Source organism: Neopelma chrysocephalum, unplaced genomic scaffold, assembly GCF_003984885.1.
Source record: "Neopelma chrysocephalum unplaced genomic scaffold, ASM398488v2 Primary Assembly neopelma1_97102, whole genome shotgun sequence".
NCBI classification, from domain to species: Eukaryota; Metazoa; Chordata; class Aves; order Passeriformes; family Pipridae; genus Neopelma; species Neopelma chrysocephalum.
In genome coordinates, this window is record NW_020925744.1 from 1,353,959 (window position 1) to 1,378,541 (window position 24,583).

General features: G+C 39.8%; 2 protein-coding genes across 7 annotated transcripts; one reads left to right on the forward strand and one right to left on the reverse strand.

Annotated features, from left to right (window-relative positions):
- Positions 1-319: 319 nt before the first annotated feature.
- On the reverse strand, positions 320-19,052 carry GFM2 (G elongation factor mitochondrial 2). Of its 6 annotated transcripts, none has more exons than XM_027671474.1 (22): positions 18,894-19,036; positions 18,408-18,499; positions 18,049-18,138; positions 17,432-17,516; positions 17,038-17,083; positions 16,020-16,117; positions 14,868-14,993; positions 14,386-14,474; positions 12,082-12,170; positions 11,776-11,836; positions 11,518-11,703; positions 8,134-8,214; positions 7,235-7,383; positions 6,594-6,734; positions 6,414-6,513; positions 5,651-5,837; positions 4,384-4,460; positions 3,763-3,901; positions 3,428-3,613; positions 1,930-2,045; positions 1,484-1,666; positions 320-1,041 (listed from the first exon to the last, which is right to left on the reverse strand). In XM_027671474.1, exons 3-22 carry the CDS (start codon positions 18,109-18,111, stop codon positions 913-915), a joined length of 2,331 nt encoding a protein of 776 aa, XP_027527275.1. In that variant the 5' UTR covers positions 18,112-18,138; positions 18,408-18,499; positions 18,894-19,036; the 3' UTR covers positions 320-912. The 6 variants fall into 6 exon arrangements, with proteins under 6 accessions (XP_027527275.1, XP_027527278.1, XP_027527276.1 ...); XM_027671477.1 differs by having other exon boundaries at positions 17,432-17,513; positions 18,894-19,035; XM_027671475.1 differs by having other exon boundaries at positions 17,432-17,513; positions 18,402-18,499; positions 18,894-19,035.
- A 48-nt stretch (positions 19,053-19,100) lies between these two features.
- On the forward strand, positions 19,101-24,222 carry NSA2 (NSA2, ribosome biogenesis homolog). The gene is made up of 6 exons (XM_027671486.1): positions 19,101-19,320; positions 19,568-19,755; positions 20,709-20,859; positions 21,197-21,376; positions 22,414-22,606; positions 23,955-24,222. The coding sequence occupies exons 1-6, from the start codon at positions 19,318-19,320 to the stop codon at positions 24,020-24,022; spliced, it is 783 nt and encodes a 260-aa protein (XP_027527287.1). The 5' UTR covers positions 19,101-19,317; the 3' UTR covers positions 24,023-24,222.
- The last annotated feature ends 361 nt before the right edge of the window (positions 24,223-24,583 follow it).

A 24,583-nucleotide genomic window follows, 5' to 3' on the forward strand; every position in this document is an offset into this window, starting at 1 on the left:
GGTTTTAGAAACTGGGATTCTTCACTGTGAAATCCTGAAACTTGATACCATAGTTACTAATTCCAGTTTCTTTACATTCTAAAGTTGAGAAAATAAAGCTAAGACACCATTTAAATAAAGAGCAAACTATCTTTTTTATTTCAAAGGATTTTATCATTGGCCAGTTTTCTAAGTAACCAGATAATTGCAACTCATAGCAAATCAGGACTATTACAGCTTAATTCACTCATTCCTAAAAGTAAAAAAAAAATCCTCCCTCATCATATTGCAGGGTGGTAAGTAGGGATTACCGTCGTGGAAGAACTCTCTCTTTCTTGTATTTTTTTTGCACGGATCTTACACAATTTGCAGAAGTATCCATTTCACTTACTTGCTAAAGCAAACTCAGGTAGAAGTTACCGCAGTCCTGAACTCTGTCATAACTAGTTGCTACCAGTACAAGAAGTAATACTTAAGTTGTACTGTTTGAAGTGCATATTGACCATATACTTTCGCTCAGCTGAAAACAAATGATACAGACTGCCGAAACTGTAAAGTTATTTCACTGATAGACATAAACTTCACAAACTTTATTTACTAAATTAAGAAACAGTTCTCATGGCACACTAAGGTGCACTTAGTCCTCATTTCTATGAAAAGGATGTGCATCAATTCTCCTTACAGATCTTATCTGTAAGATAAAAATTTGCAAAGCAACACCTTGTGGTTCCATCCCTGCTTTGCAATTACAAGGCTGTGCCATTAGAACAGGCTCTTGAACTTTCCCTCACGGACAATTAAGAGCCCAGTCTGTTCATAAGGCTGCTGACTCATCATTTACCACTACCAGTTGGTCCCAGGCGAATGTACTGGTGTACATATGGAAATATTTAACCTGGAGGATAGAAAACACTGTTCTACAGAGTAAAGTGATCACACCAACCCCATCCTCCTCTGAAGAAGTGCACTTTGCTCTTGACTGTTCAGGGCTTGATAACTGGCAAGCTCCAATGTGAACGTTGCTGAGCCTGATGTTAAAGAACGCAGAACTGTTGAGTAGCCCTGGACAAAATGGACATGATGGTCACTCAGTTTAGGATAAAGGGAAGATAAGTTAGCACAGAAGGCTGCTTAGATCACAGAGAGAGAGAGAGTGTCAGAAGTATACTGCAACATACTAGTAAGTGAATTTTTTAACATTACTCTATTAAAAGTGCAATACATGCATGAGTCAATAATAATATTTTTAAAAAACTATTCCCTGTTAAACCTGTTCTAGCAGTACTTACTACTTCTTTGACTTACACTTGAGTATGTGCTGGTTTAACAATATGAATTGGGCAAAAGAACACTACTAGATTTGTGGGCACTTCCTTTGGACCTTCAATAATTAAAACACAGTAAGAAACCCCATCCATTCTAAACTTACCCATAACAAAAAGTGAAGCCATTTTTTTAAGCATATAAAAAAATTATTTTTACCATTAATAAGGTAATCACATACCATCATTTCTGCTAGTGGAACAGCAGCAACCACAACTCTGTTATCTTGACGACTCTGAATTTCCTGAATACTACCTCTCCGCTGTGCAAGATCAGCAAGTGCTGCACTGAGATGATTTTCACTTACTGTGATTTCTAGGTTCATCAGGGGCTCCAGTATTTGTATACCAGCTTTTTTCAAAGCCTACACAGAAAGGAAGGAAGGGAAATTACGTCAATGTATTTTTGGGGGTTTGTTTGTTTGTTTAAAATAAAATTGACATTATAGATACTTCTATCATGAAGCTAACACCGTCTCTCAAATTCTCTACTTTTAAAAGCTGTAGAGTTCTCAGCGAGGGCATTACACTGACAGAGCAGATCAAGTACCAGATACAGATACACACAGATTTTCCCAGCAGTATATCATGGTGCTGTATTCTTCATCAGCTTACAGTTTCAGTGTACCTTTTGCATGCAACGGGAGACACAGGCTGATACCATTGTGTGGGAGGTGTCTGGATGCACTGTCAGTGATTGCACTGTCACCTCTATATCCTGAACTGGGAATCCAAGCAGAGGTCCTGGGTGGGCCAGTGTAGAAGAGAAGAAAAGAAAAAAGCAGATTTGTTTTTCAGAATATTAAGAGAGATGCAAAAAATTTTTCAGGATTAATTTAAAGCTGCTCACTTTCCTCTTTGCTCTCTCCTTCCCTGTCCGCCCCTGAAAGAATGTGACTACTGGTTGTGTTCCTCATTTTGTGATTTTGTCATTACCTAGCTTTGCCAAAAGAGACAAAGGAATACTTTCTTACTCTCTTTATCAAAAACATAGATAATTCTGAAACAGTAAGTTCCTGAGTGTGCTCATCCATGCAACTGTTCCTGAAAATGAAGCTTTTAAAAAATACACTATAGTATTTGTCTTGTCTATTGAAACAAGACCTCACTTGAAAAAGTAGTGAAACCTTTTGTTAAATCAGAAGCCAGAGTATTTTCTACATCTTCCTTTTCAACACAATATGATCACAGCAAAACCTGATATTAACCCACCACCACAACTCCAGGGTTAACTCAATTCCATAAAGGATTAATGACATCTAGCATCTCAGACAGGTTATCTCCCTCCAACCCAGGACTCTCAACCAGACCAAACTGTATTGGACTAGATGTGAGGCCATCTGAGAAAAAACACGTCGCTTTTTTCTTACAGAGAACATGGCCAGATCTTTTTGGGTTTTTTAAGCACTTAATGGCATCAATTTTAGGCTGGAGACAGCACAGTTCTGAAGTGTCTTCAAGGAGCATGAAGAAAGCGCACAACTAAGAGTCATTCAACAGCCAGAGATGGGAGAAGCTTTCCAATTCCACGTAGCAACATGGAAAAAACACTTTGTACAGAGTAATTCTCATTTGTCAATCAACTACCTGTTAATTTTATTGTAAGACAGAGCTCTTTGGCAACATGTAATTAAATACTTCCTATTTTTAGTCAAAAGTCAAGGACACTTTTAGTCCTTGAGAAAGCCCTCACTTTGCAATTAGGTAAGGCTTTACTGAAAACTCATGGATTTTATGTATTTGCAAAAAATGCATCAGTAACACTAATAGAGTGCATTGTGTACATGTTGGCCTCTGAAACCATTTCTGTCATGAAGTAAACACCTTATCTCTTAATAGCAGGTTAAAAAATAAACCAGAAGAACTCCAACCTCACTTTACAGTGACTGAGATGAAATCAATCTGAAAACCAAATCAAAGGATGCTGACTTCCATTCCTGAAATAGGGAAGTGTTTGGCAATTTTTGTAGTTAAGGAAATTTCATAATTTTCCTTTGCATCTTACATGTTAGTATGTACTACTTTTTAGTTTTCAAGCTACCAAGGAGTGTTTCCTTCTAGAAACTTGTTAAATTACTTCTTATAAAAATATTATACTAGTACAGCTGTCATAGCACTTCCTTTACCTTGAATGCATGAATTCATGATTCCATTTTCTATAGCTCCTTGGAGTTCTTTGGGTAGTTCTCCAATAACACTCTCAGCGTAGTTGATGATGGGTTTTGTCATTGCTCTGTCCCCTGACCTGGGTCTCACCTCTAACTCTGCAGTAACAAAGTGTCGTTTATCTCCTACTGTTTTGTCCAATATATCTGCAAGGAGGAGGGAAAAAAAAGTGAAACAGCCATTTGGAAAAAACCTCTAATATGTAAAATTAATCTGAAAGTTAGTCATATATCATTTAAAGTACATCAAGTTACAAATCCAGAAACAAGATGTTCCTTCCATTTACTCATTTTACCTGTAACTTGGGCAGCACTTAAGATGGTTTCTCGATATGCTATTTGAAGAGGTCCCAAATAAGTCTCAATTCCATATTCACGTTTGATTCGGTCATGAATGATCTCTATGTGTAGTTCTCCCATGCCACAGAGGATAGTCTGGTGAAAAGACAGTTGAGAGAAAGTGGAAAAACATGCAAAAGTCAGAGGTTTTATTACAAATGCTTTAAGCAAAGACTTGCATGCTTTGAACTGTCAAAACCCATCAATACTTCAAATTCTAAGGACCCTAGAGAGAAAACACTGCTATATTAGTCATGTGACAGTAACACACGTGAAAGTGTAGTCACCACTACTGTGACCACTAAAAAAAAGGTAATCTTACATTATCTTAAAGACTATGTAATTCAAACATTTTTAAATACAGAACTGTCCAAAACATGCAGAGCACAGGGTGACTTCCTCTATTCTGTAAAGCACAACTGCACAAGGCTCCATTTTAGTTTCACACACCGAACTTTGTATATACAACATTTAGAAAGTCCTTTTTATTCAAGAAAATCTCAATATGCAGACGAACTAACTTCACAGCTCTAAAACAAAACTTGGTTATAAGGGGAGTAGTAGAAGATTCATCTTACTTGTCCTGTGTCAGGATCTATCTTCACTTTTAAACTTGGATCTTCACGCTGAAGGCAGCTCAATGCATTATCCAAGTCTGTACATAAATATCAAACATTATATGTTTGATATAAAGTGATTCAGTAGTCTGAGAATTACAGAAAGTGCCTAATTATCACTTTCCTCATAAGGTCAAATCTTATTCTCAGAGCAAGCAAAAGGACCCTAGAGAAGCACAGATTTTGGCAAAGTCAGGTCAAATTACAAGTAACCTGCAACTTCTGATTTTCTCACACAAATTAACTGCACTACAGAGTGCATTAATTTAATTATTTAATGTACTATTTTCAGAGTGATATTTTGTGTTTGTATGGAGACAGACTGGAACCTATAAATGATTTGTAAAGTCAATAAAAAGTATTGATCCTTTTGTACAGATAAGAGAAACTGTCAACTGTTACATGTTTTATTTAAATATGAGTTCAACATGAAAAGTTCAAATGCAAATACAGGTACTTTTTTTTTCCTGATTCCCCATTATCTTAACTGCTGAGGAAAGCAGCTACAGAATGATAAACTAAGAGCTGAGACTGCACTTAACTGTCTTTTTATCTCTGGGGAAAAAACAAACAAAAGCAAACTAAAACATCCAACCCCCCAAAATCAGTAATATTTTACAACCCAGTTGGCTCAGCCTACAGACACGTTGCTCCCAGTCTGTGTTATACCTTGCTCCATTCCACTACACTGGTATTTATCCCTCCTCCTCTTCACTCCCAACCACGCTCAGCTTTGTTAGAATAAAGATCCAGAGTTTAAAGGGTTATTTCCAAAGTCAAATAATCAAGTCCTCTGGTATAGACTGTTGGGAAGACAGGAAGATTACAGCTCAGACTGCATGGATGAACCCTAACTAGACACAGAGAAGTCTTGCTAACTGAAGACATTACACCACAGAGTAATAAAACTGCAAATGCCAACTGAAAAAAACCCCCACATTTAAAGGTTATTTGTAGTCATGACATATGTACAGCATATCAGTGTGACTGCAGCAAAACTCAGCATAAGTGCCTCTCTCTCTTATTTCTAAATGAAGTACCACTATTTTTCTGACACAAAAACTAGAAAAGTACTAATACTAGTACTGCTTGATGTAGTAATAGCAAAGGATATCAACATGATCTAAAATACAGCATCAGTGCAAAACACCAAAAAGAGCCCTATTAATGATCACTGACTGATATGTTTGTGCAAATCATTTATGTCAGCCAGGTAGCTGTATTGTACCTTGCTGTTTGGCCATTGAAGGAGGTTCAATTGTACAGAAGAAGACAGGGTCAGGGATCTCAACACCTGCCAGCAGAAGGCTGTCTATGTCACTCACAAACTTCTTCTCCCTGGCATCCCTTCCAGCTCGGCGTGCTGCAGCGACTGCTGAAGCCTTTGATGACACTATGGTATCTCCAGTGGCACTCTATAGATCAGCACCAGTGAGCCACAAGACACAGGAGGGGGAGAGAAGGTGATGTGAAAAAAAAACCACCAGAAACCTAACAAAATTCCAAAACTCAAATGCATCCCAAAGCTGGTTACATTTTAGAAAACAAATGAGATTCATGCAGCCTGTTCAGGCAATAAAACACTGAATTATTAAACTAATAGAAGCAAGCATGAAACAAATTTATTTCAACTTGAACTATTGCTTTTGGGTAACTTATTTGGAACATCCTTCTCCATCCCCACAGGAGGTCTCTTTGTGGCATTAACATTGTATTTTAAGACTTACAGTATAAATGTATGCTCGAACCCTAATAAAATACACCTTCAGCTTGCAGTCCTTTCCAATCAGCACTGCAGCTTCCAGTTCAATTATTGACATTTGTACATTGTGATATTTCATTTTAGGAGGAAGTACATGTAAACGTACTTCAAATAAAGCAAGTTTACATATTGACAACATTATCAAGAACACATCTGAGATACAATGCAATAGAAGTAGAAAGCACATTAGTGAAACAAGCTCCCTTACAGAGTCAGTATTTTTTATTACCTGTTTTAACCCAACAGTAAGAGCAATGTTGCCAGGCATCAGTGATGGTATTTCAATGTGCTGATCAGCAAAAGGCAGGAGCAGCCGGCTCATTCTCTCTCTAAAAATTAAATTCTTGTATTACTTGGGACTTCAACAGACATTCCATTTCTAAATTGAAACCAGACCTCTCTTACTTACATGCAACTTTTGTTAATATTATATACAGCTGACTGAGGTTTCAGTGAACCTGAGTAAACGCGAACAAAAACCAGTGGTCCACGACACTTATCATGTAGAACTTTAAATGCCAGGGCACACAAGTCATCCTTGTACCACTGTCTGCAAAATAAAAAGAACAAAATGCATACTTGTAGGATTAATCCACTCAATCTCACAGTTACCTAAACTTCCATTCATTTAAGGGATATGTTTCTTATTGTAATACTAATAGAGGCAGATTTTAAAAATCATAATTTATACCAAAAATTAATAATCTAAGCAGTTCCAGCTCCAGTAGGACATGTAAGATGTCATGTGATTCAGTCAACACTAAATAGGATCCCTAGACCACATTTTTGTAAAATGAGATTATTCTCAGATAATACAAAGACTTTGAAGTGATGAAGATAAACGCATACAATTCCTGTAGCGCTGACCAAAGTAGGTTCAGTACTCAAGCGTATTTTTCTGTCCGCACATCTCTAATGTTATTTAATACCTAAAAAGAGTAAACATTTTTAGAGAATATGAATGCTTTGTTAACATCTTTTATTTTCTCCTTTTATGCTTTCCTATTTATTTTTCCTTTTTCCTGAACCTCCTTTTCTACCTGTACTTACAGAAACTCATATGAACGTTCATTAGGTGCAGGCAAGTACATAGTAATGGCATCCAGTAGTGGCTGCACTCCTTTGTTCTTCAGTGCACTGCCACAGAGTACAGGGACAGCTTTGTGAGCTAGAGTGACTCTCCGGATAGCAGACTGTAACTGCAAAAAAGAAACTATTTTTTGTTAACACATGAACTACAATTTAGCCTTACATTGCACTCCAGCTATCAGATATTGCTAATAAATCCCTAATAAGTTTAAAAAATATATGTTTGTAAATACAACATCACTCATCCAAACTCCTTTCACTGCTTTTAATGAGCTCCAAACCATAAACCCAAATGTTTAGTTGCTAAAACAGAAGACACTGGTTTTAAGATTTCTAAACATTTCACACACATCTGCAGCTGTTCTTTTTCTAACAGTCCCTTTAATTCAGAATTTTGTACCTCAACACTTTCAACATGCAGTGTGTGAAGATCCAACCAATTCAAAATGGCTGAGATGCTACTTTTGTTAATAAGAAACAGCAGCTCAGTCACAAAGTGCACTGAGTCTACGTGGAAGTTCCATTCACCTTTCCCTAAGCTCTTTTGCAGCAGTCTAACTTTCAAAACAAAAAACAAACCCACTTTCCTGAACAAACGTACCCTACTTTTAAAATTGTGCCTAGCAAGCCCAAGAATCACAGGGCATTTGTATAAAATTCATACTAAACTCAAACACATTCTGCTCTAAATTCACAGTACTGTTAATTCACTGCAAAAGCTGGTGTGATTTCTTTCTGTTGATAAATCTGCAAAATCATAATCTGCACATGCCAAAGGAATAATCTCCATGCGCCAACCCAGCCCCTCAGAATATCAGCTAGCAAACACCTGTTTATGAATAATGAAATGTAAAAATTACCTTCTCAACTGATATTAAGTCAAAATTTTCACTATGTTCTCCTAGAACCAGTTCAGCAAATTCATCGTCCAGATCTGCAACCTTAAAGAGAATACTTCTTTATTATTTGGCATACAGCAGTTTTATAGACAAGACACAAATCTTACGTAGGATAGATAGCTAAGCAGAGCAAGAACAAAGCCTTTAAAGACATCAGAGATCAAAAACTCAAGCCACAGAAAATTATGGAAATTAAGGTTTCAAGAAAGGATAGGAAAAAAACCATTAAAATACACGTATAAAGCTGCTGTTAGACAAAACATCACTGGGAGAGAGAAAGCTTGTATTCCTCCCTGAAATGGAAAAAACATCCAGTGACAGCCATGGGGGGTATAAACGACTGTACTTCAAACCTGCAAATATGGCAAAGTCTGAAGTAAGCAGAAGTAACCTTTGCAAGTCAACAGACACTCAGCTGGAAAAAACAGAGAAGCATCAGGACATTTTGACCTTCTTCATGTCAAAGGCTTGTATGTCCAAGAGTATATCTGTGTTTTCAAACTGTACCACTTAGCTTGACCTGTAACTTAACTATTCTGTAAACCTTGTCTCACATACACCCTTGCACTGTCACAGGCTCCTGCTCCATGTGCAGGAAGGCACTTGCCCCCTCTAACGGCTACAAACCAATTGACCAAATTCTGAAATAAACCCTTGATAAGCAATTAGAAGTCTAATTGGGCTAATAGTTAAAACATTACAGGAACCAGTTTATTTAATTAAGTGAAAGTAAAGTGTGCAAAATGGCTGGTGTTCAAAATACTAAATTTGACAGTGTTTCTGATAACGAGCGTTAACAGGATAGAAACCATTTCAAAAAATATTTTATGAACACAAGGTTATCTCAATTATCACACTACTGGTCCACCCCTTCCTCCTTCAGGAAAGGCCCAGAAAACAAAGGAGGGAAAAACCATCAGTGTTCTTATAAAGCTTTTTATCTGACAATACATTTCTTAAGATATGACGATGCACTTTCTGAGCCCTTTCTAATTACCAATGGTGTGAAACAAGGCTGTGTTCTTGCACCAACTCTATTCACAATCTTTTTCAGCATGATGCTCCAAAGGGCCATGGCAGACCTCGATGATCAGGACGGTATCTACATTCGATATCATACTGATGAAAGCCTATTCAACCTAAGGCGACTGAAGGCCCACACCAAGACCTTAAATCATCTTGTCCGGGAGCTGCTTTATGCTGATGACGCCACCCTTGTTGCCCACACAGAAGCAGCTCTGCAGCATTTAACACGGAGAGATAGACAACAGATTAACAAAGGCATATAGTGCTTTCAGAAAACTCCATAAAAGAGTATGGAGTAATGAACACTTGAAGAAAAGTACCAAGATCAGTGTTTACAGAGCCATTGTGCTGTCTACTCTTTTATATGGTTCCGAATCATGGGTCATCTACCGCCACCACCTGCATCTCCTAGAACGCTTCCAACAACGCTGTCTCCGTACAATCCTAAACATCCACTGGTCAAATTATGTGACTAATATATCTATTCTAGAACAAGCAGCAGTCACAAGTATTGAGGCCATGTTGCTGAGAACACAGCTGCGTTGGGCAGGGCACATCTCAAGGATGAAAGATCACCGTCTCCCTAAGATCCTGCTTTATGGTGAACTTGCCACTGGCTGCCACACGAGAGGAGCCCCGAAGAATAAGATACAAGGACTCCCTGAAGCAACATCTCAGACTTGGCCATATTCATCAACAGAACTGGTCTACTCTGGCCTCACATCGGGAGGCCTGGAGACACACCATCTATAACACTGCTGCTTCCTTTGAGAACGCACACAGGATTACTCTCGAGGAGAAAAGACAACGCAGAAAGAATCTTGTCTTGCAGAATATACCACCTAAGGAGTCTTTCTGCTGTGCCTTTTGCAATCAAACATGTCTATCTTGTATTGGCCTTATTAACCACCAGCGTGCTTGTAATAAATGTGGATAGAGCCTTTCCCAAATCTTCGTTCGCAAAGCCTAGCCATGATAATGATGACATTGCTTAAGATAAAAGGCTGAGTAATAATACCCCCATTTAAATCCTGGTAAGTTTGAAAACCAGATTTTGTATGAATTCTACTGAACTCAGAACAACATAAAACAGATCTCCCTGATCCTGATGTTCCAAAGGAAACTGAAAGCCTACCATCACCTGTTTATGCACTTGCACAATGTTATTCAAAGCTTTATGAAAGGCAGCATTTCCAACAAAATAGATCAATTTATGATTGGATTGAGCTGCCTCTAACACAGTATTTACTGCCATTTTGACCAGCCTGCAAAAACCCATCCACCTTCTAGCTGCCACTCCAGAAGAGTATGGACACCCTTCAGGTGCATAGGTCAGGCTTTGCGTTAATGTACCAAATATCCTTTGGCATCTAAGACTACAAGATACCATACTAGCCAACTGCATGACAAATTTAGTGTCGGCTTTCTCCTGTTCCCTATCTATAAAGCAGGGAGTCTTCCATTTTGTACAGCCAGGGACTCCAACTCTCTATACTCAGCATGTTTTGCCATCACATATTAACATTTCCAACGTGCGTTAAGCAACTTTGACAGATGGAAGTGAAAAAAATTTGTAGTTCAGCAAAGTCAAATGCAGAATCTTGCCCCTAAAACAGAACAAATCCAAGCACTGATACAAAGTCGGGATCAACTAGCTAGGCCACAGCTCTGCAGAAGTCACCCAGAGGGTCCTGCTGGATCCTATGAGTCAGTAGTGTCACCTTCCAGTGACAAAGGCTAACTGCATACTGGGCTACATCCACAAGAGCACAGCCAGTGAATCAGGGAAAGCAGTTAATACCGTCTACCCTGCACTTGTGAAGCTGCATCTAAAGTTCTGTTTTTAGCTTCCCCAGCACAAAAGAAATTGACAAACTGTAGGAAGTCCAGTGGAAAACCACTGACAGGGCTGAAGCAGAGAGATGTATCTGTTCTAACTTGGAGAGGCAAACACTGTCTCTTAATACTTGAAATGGTAGTGGTGGGCCCGCTTCAGGGAAAACAGAGCTAGATTCTTCTCAGAGGTACACAACAAAAGGACCAGCATGGCTGCCACAGGTCATAACATGGTAAATTTCCACTGGACAAAAAGAAATAGTGATGGTCAAGCACTGGGACAGGCTGCTAGAGAGACTGTAATCACCATCCTTACACTTGAAAACTCAACTGAACAAGGCCTGAGCAATCCGATCTAATGCTGAAGTCAGCCCTGCTTTGAGCAGTTCTCTTAGCCAGAGTCCCTTAAGCTACAGAGACTATTTTTCCCACTGTTCTAAGTAACAGTTTTAAATACATTATGCATTTACTTTAGAACTTTACTTGTTCTATTAAGGTATTTCTGGCATCCTGGACTTCTTGGAACAGGTTTGGATCATCAGCCTCCAGCAGCAGCTTTCGCTCAAAATTTTTTCCATCATCCAAATCAGAAGTAGGTTTCCAAATTATTTTTTCCTTAGTCACAACATCAACCAGTCCTCTGAAGGTCTTGGCTTCCCCAATGGGCAACTGCAAATACAGTAGAAACTTTAGACAGCTGCAAAAAATGATGAAAGAAGTTCCATTTGAAAGAAAGCTTACCTGTAATAGCAAAGGTTTTGTCTTCAACTTTTGTTTGATGCTCTCAACGGCATATGTAAAACTATATAAAAAACCCAGATACTAAGTTACACAAAACTTAATGACATTAGTAAAATACATTACCACTCCTTATTTACTGCAAAAATTACTCCTACAATTACATAAAAATATGTATTTGCATATGCATTTGCATAGTATATAGTAAGTACTAACATAATTGGGTTGTTCTATGCTTAACAGGAAAACTTTATCAGAGACGTTCTCTTACAAGGTTTTTAGCAATGATTTAAATATCTGTCTAAATACCTTGCCCTGGTTTTGTCCATCTTGTTTAAAAAGCAAATTCGTGGTATCTGATGTTTGTCTGCTTGTCTCCAGACTGTCAGAGTTTGTGCCTAAAGCAAAAGACAAAATGGAAACATTAGTGCCAATAGGTGAACTGTGTACTCCCCAATACTACTGAGGTTCTGAGTTCACAGTACAGAAGGGAACTGTGCTGACTGTTCCGACGATTCCATATCTAGCAGCACAGATGAATTTCACAAGCAGTTTTGTCTCTCAGCTGTTGTCATTTCCCTTCCTTCACTAAGAACAAATACAAGCAAGAGAACATGGAGAGAAACTAAGTATTATAGGGGACATATATGAAAAAACCTTTAGAATTTATTGCCAAAGTACTTAAGCACACACAGGCAAGCATTTCTGTGGCTACACATACAACACTAAAACTACTGCAGTTTTGCTAGTAATTTGTGCATTGCTGAGCCATTTATCATCATATTTTTATTTGAAAGTTAAAACAAGTATATATAAAAATCAGTTCAGATTCCGAAATAGTCCATTTCAATACATGGAATAATGCAAGAATTTGCTACAGAATTGTCAAAAAAAACACAAGCAGATCTAATTGTTTTGCTTTTGGGGTTGGGGCTGTGTCTCAGTTCAGATTCACATTTGACGGCACCTAAATGTTTTCCAACAGCAAGTTAAATAATGTGACTTACACTGATCAAGAGTTCTCTCATCCCTTATCTGGAAAAAAGGTATGTTCCATGAAAGACAATGATTTCACATATAACTTTACTACAGGATTGGACTACTGAAATACTTCATGCCATATAAAGTCTATGGCATGAAGTGCTACCCTGCCACCACTTTTTCTGCACTACAACCCAAAGGCCATGTTAAAAAGGCCATTGGGCAAGCAGAAATTCTGGCTGAAAATTCCAATTTTCTGCATGAAATCTGAAAATGAGAGATTGACAGACATTCATTTCTTTCCACTTGTGTAGCTAGCCAGAAGCATTCACGTCAATCAATGTTTGTAAAAGACAGCCACAAACCAACAAAAACACCCCAAACTTTAATGGTAATCCCACTTATTTGCTGCTTATTACCATAGAAATGTGCACTATAGAACTTGAAATTAAGTGCTGAGCTTCTTGAAGCCGACAAAGCATCAAGAGATATAATACAGTGCAACATCTCTGTACAGTATTGCAGTCTGATTTAAGTCATTAGATGCTGCAGGAAAATGAATGGGAGTGGCTGGGGGTAAAATTAGAGAAAACTGGGAAGTTATATTCACATTCTTAACAGAAGTTGTAACAGTGTGGAAATCATAGGGGGACATGCAGTTGCCACTCCCTGGATGGGATGTAGTCAGCACACCTGACTTCCCACACACAGTACATGCTAAGGGGAACTAAACAGGGGGTGGAACTGAGCAGAGACACTGAGGCCAGGCTCTGTTGAAATCCTTGCACGAGGAGAACTTGGTGGTGAGGGAAGAAAGATTTCTTACTGTTGAACGAGCAACCGTAACAAGATCACACATGTACGCCTCCATCCTAAAAGGTACCTCAGATGTAATACTGACCTCCCAAAGTACAACCACCCCCCACTGTACATGAGGTATGACTAGAATCACTCAACCTCCACCTAAACATAAAAATAGTAATAAACTAAATTAAAACTGGGGAGAAGTTAGGGAAGACTCCATTGGAACTTCTAGGATCAGTCCATGGGCTGAACCTGTCTTCCCCCCATAGAGATGCCTATTGGTAAGAACCATACTCTTACGTGCACTGAATGATTATACGGAGCCAGCTTTTGTGAGGGACTAAGCTTGTTAGTACATTGCTTTGAATACATTTTTGCAGCCAGATACAATCACTGGCAATCTTCGAATCTTAACCCATCACAGTTTTCTGTTATATTAATAAAGAGTGTTTTTCCATAAACTGTTAAGTCTGAGTCTTTCAAGGGCACTAACAGCTGCTGCCAGCAGGTAACATACTGGCCTGTGGAGGCCCGGGATGCTGTTGGTTTGTGTCCCTGAATCTTCTCTGAGGCATTGACAGACCAATTAAGGACCCTCCTCAAGGAGGGGGTCTTTCCACTTGCATGTGACCCTGAACCAGTTAGTTGAACCACCCTCTGATCAAGTGGACTGTTCAGTAATGGGATGCTGAAACTGGTCAGGGACAAAAGGGTCTTTACTTTCCTGGGGCACTGACACAATAACCAAACAAAGAGGGTTTGAGAAAATCTCTCCCCTTTCATGTGACAGATGCACACACAAAAGAAAAATCTACCCGTTGTTTTTACCTCAACACCAGCTGAAGCATCAAACACTGCTACTGCTCCATCCAGGACTCTTAAGCAACGCTCAACTTCCACTGTGAAGTCCACATGACCTAAAAAAATCTTCATTTTATACCATCATAATTCAAACAGGCAACATCAACAGGTCATTCCAAATTTAAACTACTTTTTTTTAAAATCATGTCAAAACAACTCTTTCTTTACTTGCAGAGAAATACACCCATCAGTCTTTGAAATACACAAGATTGTTACAATGCAATCCTATAACTGAGTACAATTTGGTGTGGAAATATCTGAGCTCACCTTACACAAGCTAGATTAGGCATCAGCAAACAATAATTATCCAAAGCTGAACAGAGTTGAGTTTAGGCTTTTTTACTGATGCAATTAAACCAACTAAATTTTGCACCATATTTAAAACTAAGACATTCTACGACACTCCACCTCATCCACTCTCCTTTAGTAATAACAGCAGTACGCAGTACCTGGGGTGTCAATCAGATTGATTCTGTAATCCTTCCAGTCAAACGTAACTGCAGCAGACTGAATGGTAATACCACGTTCTCGCTCTTGTACCATAAAATCTGTCACCGTGTCTCCATCATCAACATCTGTAAACAGGAAGCGGAATTGGGTAGGTAAACAATTCAAAATCTGAAATTGTCTTTGAGTACAGTTGTCAAGAGAGAGTTGGAAATACTGTCCCTTTTATATATATGTATAAGCTATGAAAATTAGCCTTTTTCAAAACTGTATAATGTCAGGTAATTTACCCAAGCTCCCCTTCCAAGGAACAAATGGTCTGCAAGTCAAAGACAAGCAATTCCAACAACCTTTTTATTGTTCTTAATCCTAGTAACATCATGAGAATCTTAAAAACTAAAGCAAAGTCGAAAATCATGAACAAACTACAGCTTTAAAAAACCTGGCTGCACTGACTGTATGGAACGTGACTGACATTTAAAAATTTGGTAATCAGAAGATAATTAAGTTAAAATCAAAGTAAAAACAAACAAAAAAAACCACTAAGAGGTTGGGTTTTGCTTATGGATTTTGTTTTTAATTTTTAATAAAAAGAGAAGTACTGCCACATTTTTAAACAAGCAAGACACCAAGTTCAAACGCTCCACAAGCCTAACATTTTCTATCACTGTCATACATAATCAAGAATAGGGAATGAAATTTAAAAGGTCAAAAATCACAGAGACTGCTGTGACCCTTTCAATCTTGAAAAATTCTGCAAAAGTTCTTGTAGCAAGGAATTCTTTCTGAGCTATGGCTTTCAAAAGAAATGGATACTTTTTCTCAATCTAGTTTCTTTACAGGTCAAAAGAAAACTGAAGAAACAGCTTTACCAGAACAGCCAATGAGCAACAACTAAACTAAGGAGATCCTCTGATTAAATGTTAAACAAAACATAATGCACTAAAAGAAAAATATGAACCTATGATCTCTCAAAGTACAACTGCCTTACAACATAATGGAACATGCATTTAAAATTCCATTAAACCACAGCACAACTTCAGAACAACTGGCTTCTACATCAGGTATTCCACCAGCAACCTCTAACTGCATTGCATGTTACTGTACATTATTAAACCTCTCAAAGCTACTGAAATACAAAGAGCATTTCTAACCTCCAAGTGTTCTTGTATATCCAGAATAATACAGCATTCTCTCTGTTGTCGTAGTTTTGCCTGCATCAATGTGGGCCATAATGCCAATGTTTCGGATTCTGCATAAAGTGAAAACATCGGGTTTAGTGCAATAATTTTTTTATTCTGTGATATTCTTATTTGCATAAACAATTAATACTCACTGAGAATAACATCTCAGATTAATAACATCTTTTACTGCATATGCGATACAGTGTACATTCCAATACTGAAAGATGAAACAGTGGAAAATCAGTAGTATTGAACAGTTTTGCAACAGGTTTCCATGCTCCACTTCAGGGAATGCCACTTCTCATCCTCACCCATCTGCCCTCCCCACAGACAGAAGCAGCCTCTCCACCCTCTCATCCATCCCAGTCCCTGACACCTAGTGCCCAAAACAATCCATTGCATATATTTCCTTCATGGTCCAATACAGCATCCATTGTTCCCGTGATGCTGTCTTTGATTCTGTTCAACTCTTCCTTTCTAAAGTACCTCATCAGCAGCTTCCAGAACTGCTTCACTTCCTCTATGCAGCACCATTAACATTCACCATTAACGCTCAGGACAGAAGTAGCCTTCCAAGGGAACTTCACTCCTAGGATATTTCTTTGGCAGATCAGTCCCCAGTTACCTTCCCCTCGTCTAACGTGGCTGAGTGCTCCCATGAACACAAAGCACACAGTCATAGCAACAGCAGAGGTCTAGTTGCCAACACATCCTTTCTCCCTTTTTCAACTCCCAACAACACCATGGATTTGGAGCTTCCCTATATGCCCAGTTTTGGCTATGATGATGTAAACAAGAGACAATTCCAGACCTCTCTGACACCAATAAGTGTTCTATACTGAAATGTCACAAGGGTAAAAGTAAACAAGTACTAAATTTAAATTAAACATGCACATGTGACGTTGCACCAGCAACAACTTCTAACCCTTCATCGCATCAATTGCCCTGACTACCAGTTACATCCAAACAATAAGCCAGCACAACATACCTGGATATATCAGGATTAATGACAGAACGCAGAGACTTAACATCTCCTGGAGACAAACAAAATTAAACAACAATTTTTAAGACTGAACCCAACGTAGAAAATACATTTAAGAAAACTTATAAAAACCTTACTAAAAAAAAAAAGATTCAGAGGCACAACTCGTGACAATCTGTTACCACTACCATCTCAAATTTTAAAGATATGTACTTAGTTTTCAATAAATCTCTCTCTCAAAAACAAAAAAAGAGAAAATCTTTAGAAATAAGAGGAAAAAGCCAACACAGAGAAGTACTGTCAGCACAGTAACATCTTACTCTGCAGACGCATGTCTCAGTTCAAGACAACTATAATGCTGATGTTCATCTGGACTGATGATTGGATAATTAACTTATACCTGGTGGAGCACTGTAGTTTCTCAGACTGCAGTTTTGCTGTTTCACGCTCACAACTCTCATTTTTGTCTTCCTGAAATACACATTCTTGAAAGAAAAAAGAATCATATAGAATATTTATCATTATAACTAATTATTTAGTTACATTTTTGCCAGTTATACAAAAATAAACTAAAAAAATATACCTATAAATACTGTTGTTATATATTTATATAAGCTCAAAACACAAACTATTTGGAAGCAGATGCTTGAAGATGATGTCTACACTGAGGTTTAAACCAAGTTCGATCCCAGTAATATTTGGGATGTCTAGTAAAAATCTATCGATAGCATCAAAGTATGTTGCCAATAGCCACATTGTTTTAAATATGTCTAATTATTTTTGTAAATAATACAAATTTAACAATGATAAATGTTAAGTAGTCAAAAAAATTACATAAAAATTACAAATTCATCTTCACATTCCAACAGGAAAGTACCTGTTCTGTCTGGAAACCATCTTTTAAAGGAAAGGAAAAAAGAAAAAACAACCACCACCACAATCAAAAAAGTTTACTCAGAATAACCCAAGTATTTCCTTTGCTCACAGAGAAAGTACCAAAATTTGGGGAAACTTTACCTTATTGCATAAACTTGATGACTCCAATAAATCCACTGAAACTCTCCTCGTAACTCTCCACATTCTGGCTCCACTCTTTGATGCTGTTCCCTGACAAGGTAAGTAAACCACACAAAACATTTATGACGGGAAACAGGTTGGTTGTATCACTTTGACATAACTCAATCATAAGATTTTAGTCTTGTTCCAGTCAAATCAGGTTAACACTTTGCAAGTTAAATCAGTATCATATCTGTAAAAATAACGTTATTAAGCCTTAACAATGCAGCACAAATACATGTCCACAAACACTAAGTATATTTCTCAAAGAAATTTTTAAACAGTAAAGCAAAATAATGAACATCAGAGCTTACACTCACTCTCAGAGAAGCTCTAGAGCACCGATTACAGATCAGTGAAGTGCAAATAGATTTTCTGGTCTTGAAAGAGGATAGGTTGCAGGGCAAAGTACCTATTTAGGGTAGAAACAACAGAAAATATTAAGTACTACGACCTTTTAAGCATCGCCAAAAAGTCTGCAACAGAAAGCACAAGCGCAGCAGCTTCCAACGCAGTCCAAGCTGGCTGCTACTTATTTAAGGAGACGCCAGTGTCCAGCTCCAGTGATTTGATGCTCCGTGGTAGTTTCACAGTGAGGGGTAAGAAGCTCTGCGCACAGGCTCATCTGCACACCCTCATCTTACGAGCCGCACCCTCGTCTCCCGAAGGTGCACTTCGCTGTCCAGGGGTGCGGGACGGACACCGGGTCCTCACACTGCCCGTGACGAGCCCGCGAGAGGAGCCTCGCTGCCGAGCCCCGCTGACGCTCCGCAAAACGACACCGCCCTGCCTGCCGCCTTACGAACCTCTGGGGCGGTTCTGCGCCGTCCCCGATCACCTCCTGCCCCCGCCGCAGCCTCAGCACCGCCCAGCCCAGGGGTGCGCGACGCACTCGACCCCCGTCCTTGCCCCTGTCCCCGCCCGCCCCACCGCCATGCCGCCGGAAGACGCCCTCCCTTTACCTTCCCCCGCTACCTCACCGCCTCCAGCGTTCCCCCCTCTCGCCACGACCTGACAGACCAGGGGACAAAACCCGCCCCTTCGGCTTCTCCCGCTCCTTTTTTCCCCCTCTCTCGGCCCTGCCGAGCTCGGCGCAAAGCCCTCGGGGAGCGCAGACCGCCTGCCTCTCCGCCTCGAGGAACCAAAGCGCTCCGGGGAGAGTTTCCAGTCGGGGCCTGTTCGCGAGCGGCCCTCCCTTTTCGCCGTTGAGGAGTCCGCGGGGCTGCCGACATGGTGGGGGCCGGGAGCCGGGAACTGGGAGCCGGGGCACGGGATGCGGGACCCGGGGACGGTCCCGCGACGGCGGGATGCTGGACTGGGACGGCGGAGTGCGGGCGGGCCGGGGATGGTGCAGGCGGCTGGGTGGGCCCCGCAGTGAGAGAACCGCCGTCGGGCCGCGGCCTCCCCGCGCGTGGCAGAGGCGCCCTCCCCGCCGCGCCGGCCCCGGTCCCCTCTGACCGCGCTGCCTCTGTGCCCACAGCCGCAGAACGAGCACATCGAGTTGCACCGCAAGCGCTATGGGTACCGGCTGGACTACCACGAGAGGCGCAGGAAGAAGGAGGGCCGGGAGGCGCACGAGCGGTCCCGCAAGGCCAAGAAGATGATCGGGCTGAAGGCCAAGCTCTACCACAAGCAGCGGCACGCCGAGAAGATACAGATGAAGAAGACGTGAGTGTCCGCCTCCTCTCTGGAGCCGTCCTGTAGTCCTGACGCTTCAGGGATGAGACAGGACGTTATAAAGAGCTAATAATTACTTGTCTCTTCTCAATGACTATTAACAATTCCGCCGCTAGAGGCATTCCCCAAGAGAAGTGTTGTTTAGCAATGACAGCGATTAATGTAATTACGACAAAAAAGTGAATCCGTTTACTCAGGGCTTTCACATCAACCACTGAGTTAATATGGCAAGAGGCAACAGGGTTTTTTTAATGGATAGGAGAAAAAATACAGTAACATACATAGCGTTTGAGCAGAGCATGAGGCCTGTCTTCAAGGATAAATTACAGCATCAAGCATAGACAAACACAAGTATTTTTCTGGAAATTTTATCTGTTGTTCAGAAATTGAAATCAAAATTGTAAATAGTATGCTTCATTGCTAATGAACTTTAATACCTGTCCACCAGGTTGGTTTTGTTGTTTTCAAAGTGTAGAGAGTTGTTTTGCTCTGCTACTTGTAAAGATAATGGGTTTATTAACTAGTTTGTGGTCTTTTTTCCCCCCACTTTTACAAACACACATTTCTCACACTTGTAAGCATTGCCATCAAATCTCAGAAGAGGAGTGGCATGTTATTTTTTGTCAGAGAGGAAGTACATCCCTCAATGTATTTGGTTGTTTGCTTTAAGTCATTCAGGAATTCCTTAAAAGAGATGCATGTTTTGTATTCCTATCTTGGCAGGAGGTGGCAAGGTTTTATGCATAGTCTGTCAGTTGTTAGATTAAGTGAAATACTTGTTTACCTTGAAAATTATTTAGGATTATTTCTTATATATAAATATATAATTTTTTACAAATATTTCTTAAAAAAAAGGTTTGAGCAGGCACAAGCTAAGTTGAAAGGGTATATCTATAAAGAAACCTTTTTTCCCTGCTTCTAATATTGGTTTTCTTTCATTGCAGCATTAAAATGCATGAGAAGAGAAATACAAAGCAAAAGAGTGATGAAAAAACACCCAAGGGAGCTGTACCAGCATACCTGCTGGACAGAGAGGGCCAGTCCCGGGCTAAGGTTCTCTCTAACATGATCAAACAGAAAAGAAAAGAAAAAGCTGTAAGTAACTGTATCAGAGTTCAGATACCTACAGTTACCTATGACAATGACCACTTTGTGTTGCTGATTCTCAGTTTTCTTAACAGCCTTCAAGCAAAGACTAATTAAAGCCTGAAACCTTTAGGTTTCAGTTGAGCAGTTTAGGACAATGTGAGCATATGCAATATCTTGATTTTCAAAACTTTAAATGCTAATTAAATAGCTATAAGTTGTATGACAAGTATGGTCTGCCACTAACTATGATTTAGGGAAATTTTATTTTATGCTTTGGCTGTCCTCTTTCACTCAGCAATGTGACATGTAAGAATATTGACCTTTTTGTTTCCCCCTCTTCCAGGGGAAATGGGAGGTTCCTGTGCCAAAGGTCCGTGCACAAGGGGAAACAGAAGTTTTGAAAGTGATTCGTACAGGAAAGAGAAAGAAGAAGGCCTGGAAGAGAATGGTTACAAAAGTTTGTTTTGTTGGAGATGGCTTTACTAGGAAGCCTCCTAAATATGAGCGATTCATTCGACCTATGGTAATATTTTTTAGCCTTAAAAATCATTTAAGTAATAATTCTTCAGACTTACTACTTTGAGTTTCTGTGGTGAGGGAACTTTCTTGTATGATAATGCATTGAATTACTGCTTACATAGAACATTCCTATTGGTTTGCTTGCATAAATATAAAGTTTTGATTGCATGAGGGTGGGGTGATGCCCCTGCAGTCACAGTCTGTGTCAAAATATCTGCTTTTATTCCCGTAACTCAGATGATGTCAGGAAGTTAAAACTATGAGGTTTCAAATCTTTATCAGAGGTACTTTGAATAGCTTTCAATGTTGGAGGCTTCTTTTTCAAGCTACTACAATCTCTCAGCTGTAGCAGCCAACTCTCTTCTAAGAGTCCAGAACTCCCTCCTGGCTAAAGTAAGCTTGAAGCGCAGTCATGACTGTATGCGAGGGAAGTGCTGTACCTCCAGACTGACCTTTACTTACACAGCTGCAGGAATAGTGCCTGGGCTCTATCAGCCTGGCAGCACACAGGAGGAAAAGCTGGATTCAGTGATATAGCAAAGTTTTCAGATGAATACCTGCTCTTGTTCCCTCACAGGAGTCAATAATCACTGTGTAGGCTGCCTGTTGGATTGTACCTCATTACTAGTTTGATGGTATTACACAGAAGCCTTGGGTAGATTTTTATTGACATGGAATGATTTATGGTACTTCATAGTAAAGTAGCCTTTACAAAGTGCAAGTCACTAGATAAAAACTGCTATACAGATGAGTATTTAATATTTTACAATACTTTCTTTATGGAACATTAACCATCCAAGGTAACAAGTATTGTTGTTGTGCTATTATTAAAAATTCATATCCTGAAAATATGCTTTATCTTGTCATTAATCAGGTTTTAAAATAAGTCTGACATTCTATAGTAGGTAGATACCATTCTGTATTCTAATCCAGTCTCTCAGAATATATAAAGCTGAGGACATAATGCTGAAAGCATTTACTAGATCAGACATGAGAGCTTAAAGCAAGTATTAACTCATTCTAACACTTCTTATGCAACAGGGCTTACGTTTCAAGAAGGCACATGTGACACATCCCGAACTTAAAGCCACTTTTTGCCTACCTATCCTTGGTGTAAAAAAGAATCCATCTTCTCCTTTGTATACGACACTTGGTGTAATTACCAAGGGTACTGTCATTGAGGTTAACGTGAGTGAGCTTGGCCTTGTGACACAAGGGGGCAAAGTTATCTGGGGTAAGTAAGTTTACCTAGTTATACTGCAGAATTACTTTTAAAAGATTTGTCTTCATTGCATTGTTAAGACCTTGTCTTATAGTCATTGTTAAATGTTAGGTTTGTGCTGTGGCAGAAGCAACTACTAGCAACTCTAAAAATAGAAACTTTAAGTGTTAATCTTAGGCTTTCCATTCACTTAGATGAAGTTCAGAACAAAGATTCAGCTTGCATGCCTATGTGTCACATTGAGCAATGTCACAAGTCTATAAAGACTAACTGTGTGAACAATCGTATTATGTTTTCAGTGGCAGTTGTATAGGAGTATCATAGCCAGATTCTGCACCTGGGATGGGGCATCCCTGGTTTTGAGTATAGACTGGGGAATGAGAGGCTGGAGAGCAGCATTGTGGAAAAGGATCTGGGGGTCCTGATTGATGTCAAGTTGAATATGAGTCAGCAGTGCCCTGGCAGCCAGGAGGGCCAACCGTGTCCTGGGGGCATCAGGCAAAGCATCGCCAGCCAGCTGAGGGAGGGGATTGTCCCACTCTGCTCTGCACTGGGGCGGCCTCACCTTTAATATTGTGTGCAGTTTTGGGCACCACAATATAAGAAAGATATTGAACTCTTAGAGAGTGTCCAATGGAGGGCAGAGAAGATGGTGAAGGGCCTTGAGGGGAAGCTGTATGAAGAGCAGCTGAGGTCACTTGGTCTGTTCAGCCTGGAGGAGACTGAGGGGAGACTCATCACAGTCTACAACTTCCTCATGAAGGCAAGAGGAGGGGTAGGCACTGATCTCTTCTCTGTGGTGACCAGTGACAGGACCCGAGGGAACGACGTGAAGCTGAGTCAGGAGAGTTAAAGTTGGATATCAGGAAAAGGTTTTTCACCCAGAGGGTCACTGGGCACTGGAACAGGCTACCTGAGGAAGTGATCACAGCACCAAGCCTGTCTGAGTTCAAGAAGTGTTTGGACAATGCTCTCAGACACATGGTGTGATTCTTGAGGCTGTCCTGTGCAGGGCCAGGAGTTGGACTCGATTCTGATGGGTCTGTTCCAAGTCAGCATATTCTATGATCTTCATAAGATTGACTTCTTTTAATAGAGGGTTTCACTTGGACAGTAGCAAACCTAAGTATTTTTTTTGTTCTACTCAGAACTCTAAATAATCTGTTTATAAAAAACAGCCTGAATGTAATACTTTGAGAACATAAGTTTATAGCCCAGTAAAAGGTAGATTTAGATTTCAAAATGCATTTGAGTCCCTACTCTTTAGAGACTTGTAGATTGAACTTGCAAACATAGAAAAATCTAACCTATGTGATCTATTTCGAGCTTTTGCAGACATTTAATTCTCTTTTCTCCTTAGGGAAATATGCACAAGTAACAAACAATCCGGAAAACGATGGCTGTATTAATGCAGTTCTACTTGTTTAAGTTGGGTTTGATACCAAGCATTGGACGTGGGCTCCTGCAAAATAACTGTGGAATTTCAAGAAGTTTCCAAGATCTGTAGAACCTTCAAACATTCCAGAACAAGCTGGTGAGGAACTTAAGCCAGAAACAACTGCTCACATTTTCATATTTATTATGTTTGTTCAGCTGAACATTGTCCAAATAAAGAGATTTAATTTTCCTGTTTTGCTCATATGGTTTATGCTCATCCAGTTTATGAGGGCACTCTTACCCTTCAACACTATAAGAAGGAAACTTTCAAATGAAACTGTCAAGATATTTCAGAAGCGAGAATGTGAATAGGTTTGCTTTGGACTTTTTTGCATTAACAAAAGTTTAAAGCTACAGGTGGTCACACATGCAATGAGGTTAAATAGCAGATAGAATCAGAGTAGTTAAGGTTGGATGGGACCTCTTGAGACCGTGTAGTGCAAGCCCGTTTTTAAAGCAGTCACCTACAGCAGGTGTCAGAGGACAACATATAGTGAGGTTTTGAGTATATCTGAGGATGGAGACTTCACCACCTCCCTGAGCAACCTGAAC

What these genes read in the sequence shown, in the direction of transcription:
- NSA2 (XM_027671486.1), top strand. An exon ending in AGAAAAGAAAAGAAAAAGCT is followed by an intron (nt 20,860 to 21,196) that starts GTAAGTAACTGT and finishes CCCCTCTTCCAG; the next exon opens with GGGAAATGGGAGGTTCCTGT. An exon ending in AGCGATTCATTCGACCTATG is followed by an intron (nt 21,377 to 22,413) that starts GTAATATTTTTT and finishes CTTATGCAACAG; the next exon opens with GGCTTACGTTTCAAGAAGGC.
- GFM2 (XM_027671472.1), bottom strand. Translation starts at nt 18,111, where the DNA reads ATGTGGAGAGTTACGAGGAGAGTTTCAGTGGATTTATTGGAGTCATCA. An exon ending in ATTAATCCTGATATATCCAG is followed by an intron (nt 16,118 to 17,037) that starts GTATGTTGTGCT and finishes CACTTTATGCAG; the next exon opens with AATCCGAAACATTGGCATTA. An exon ending in CAATCTGATTGACACCCCAG is followed by an intron (nt 14,475 to 14,867) that starts GTACTGCGTACT and finishes AGATTTTTTTAG; the next exon opens with GTCATGTGGACTTCACAGTG.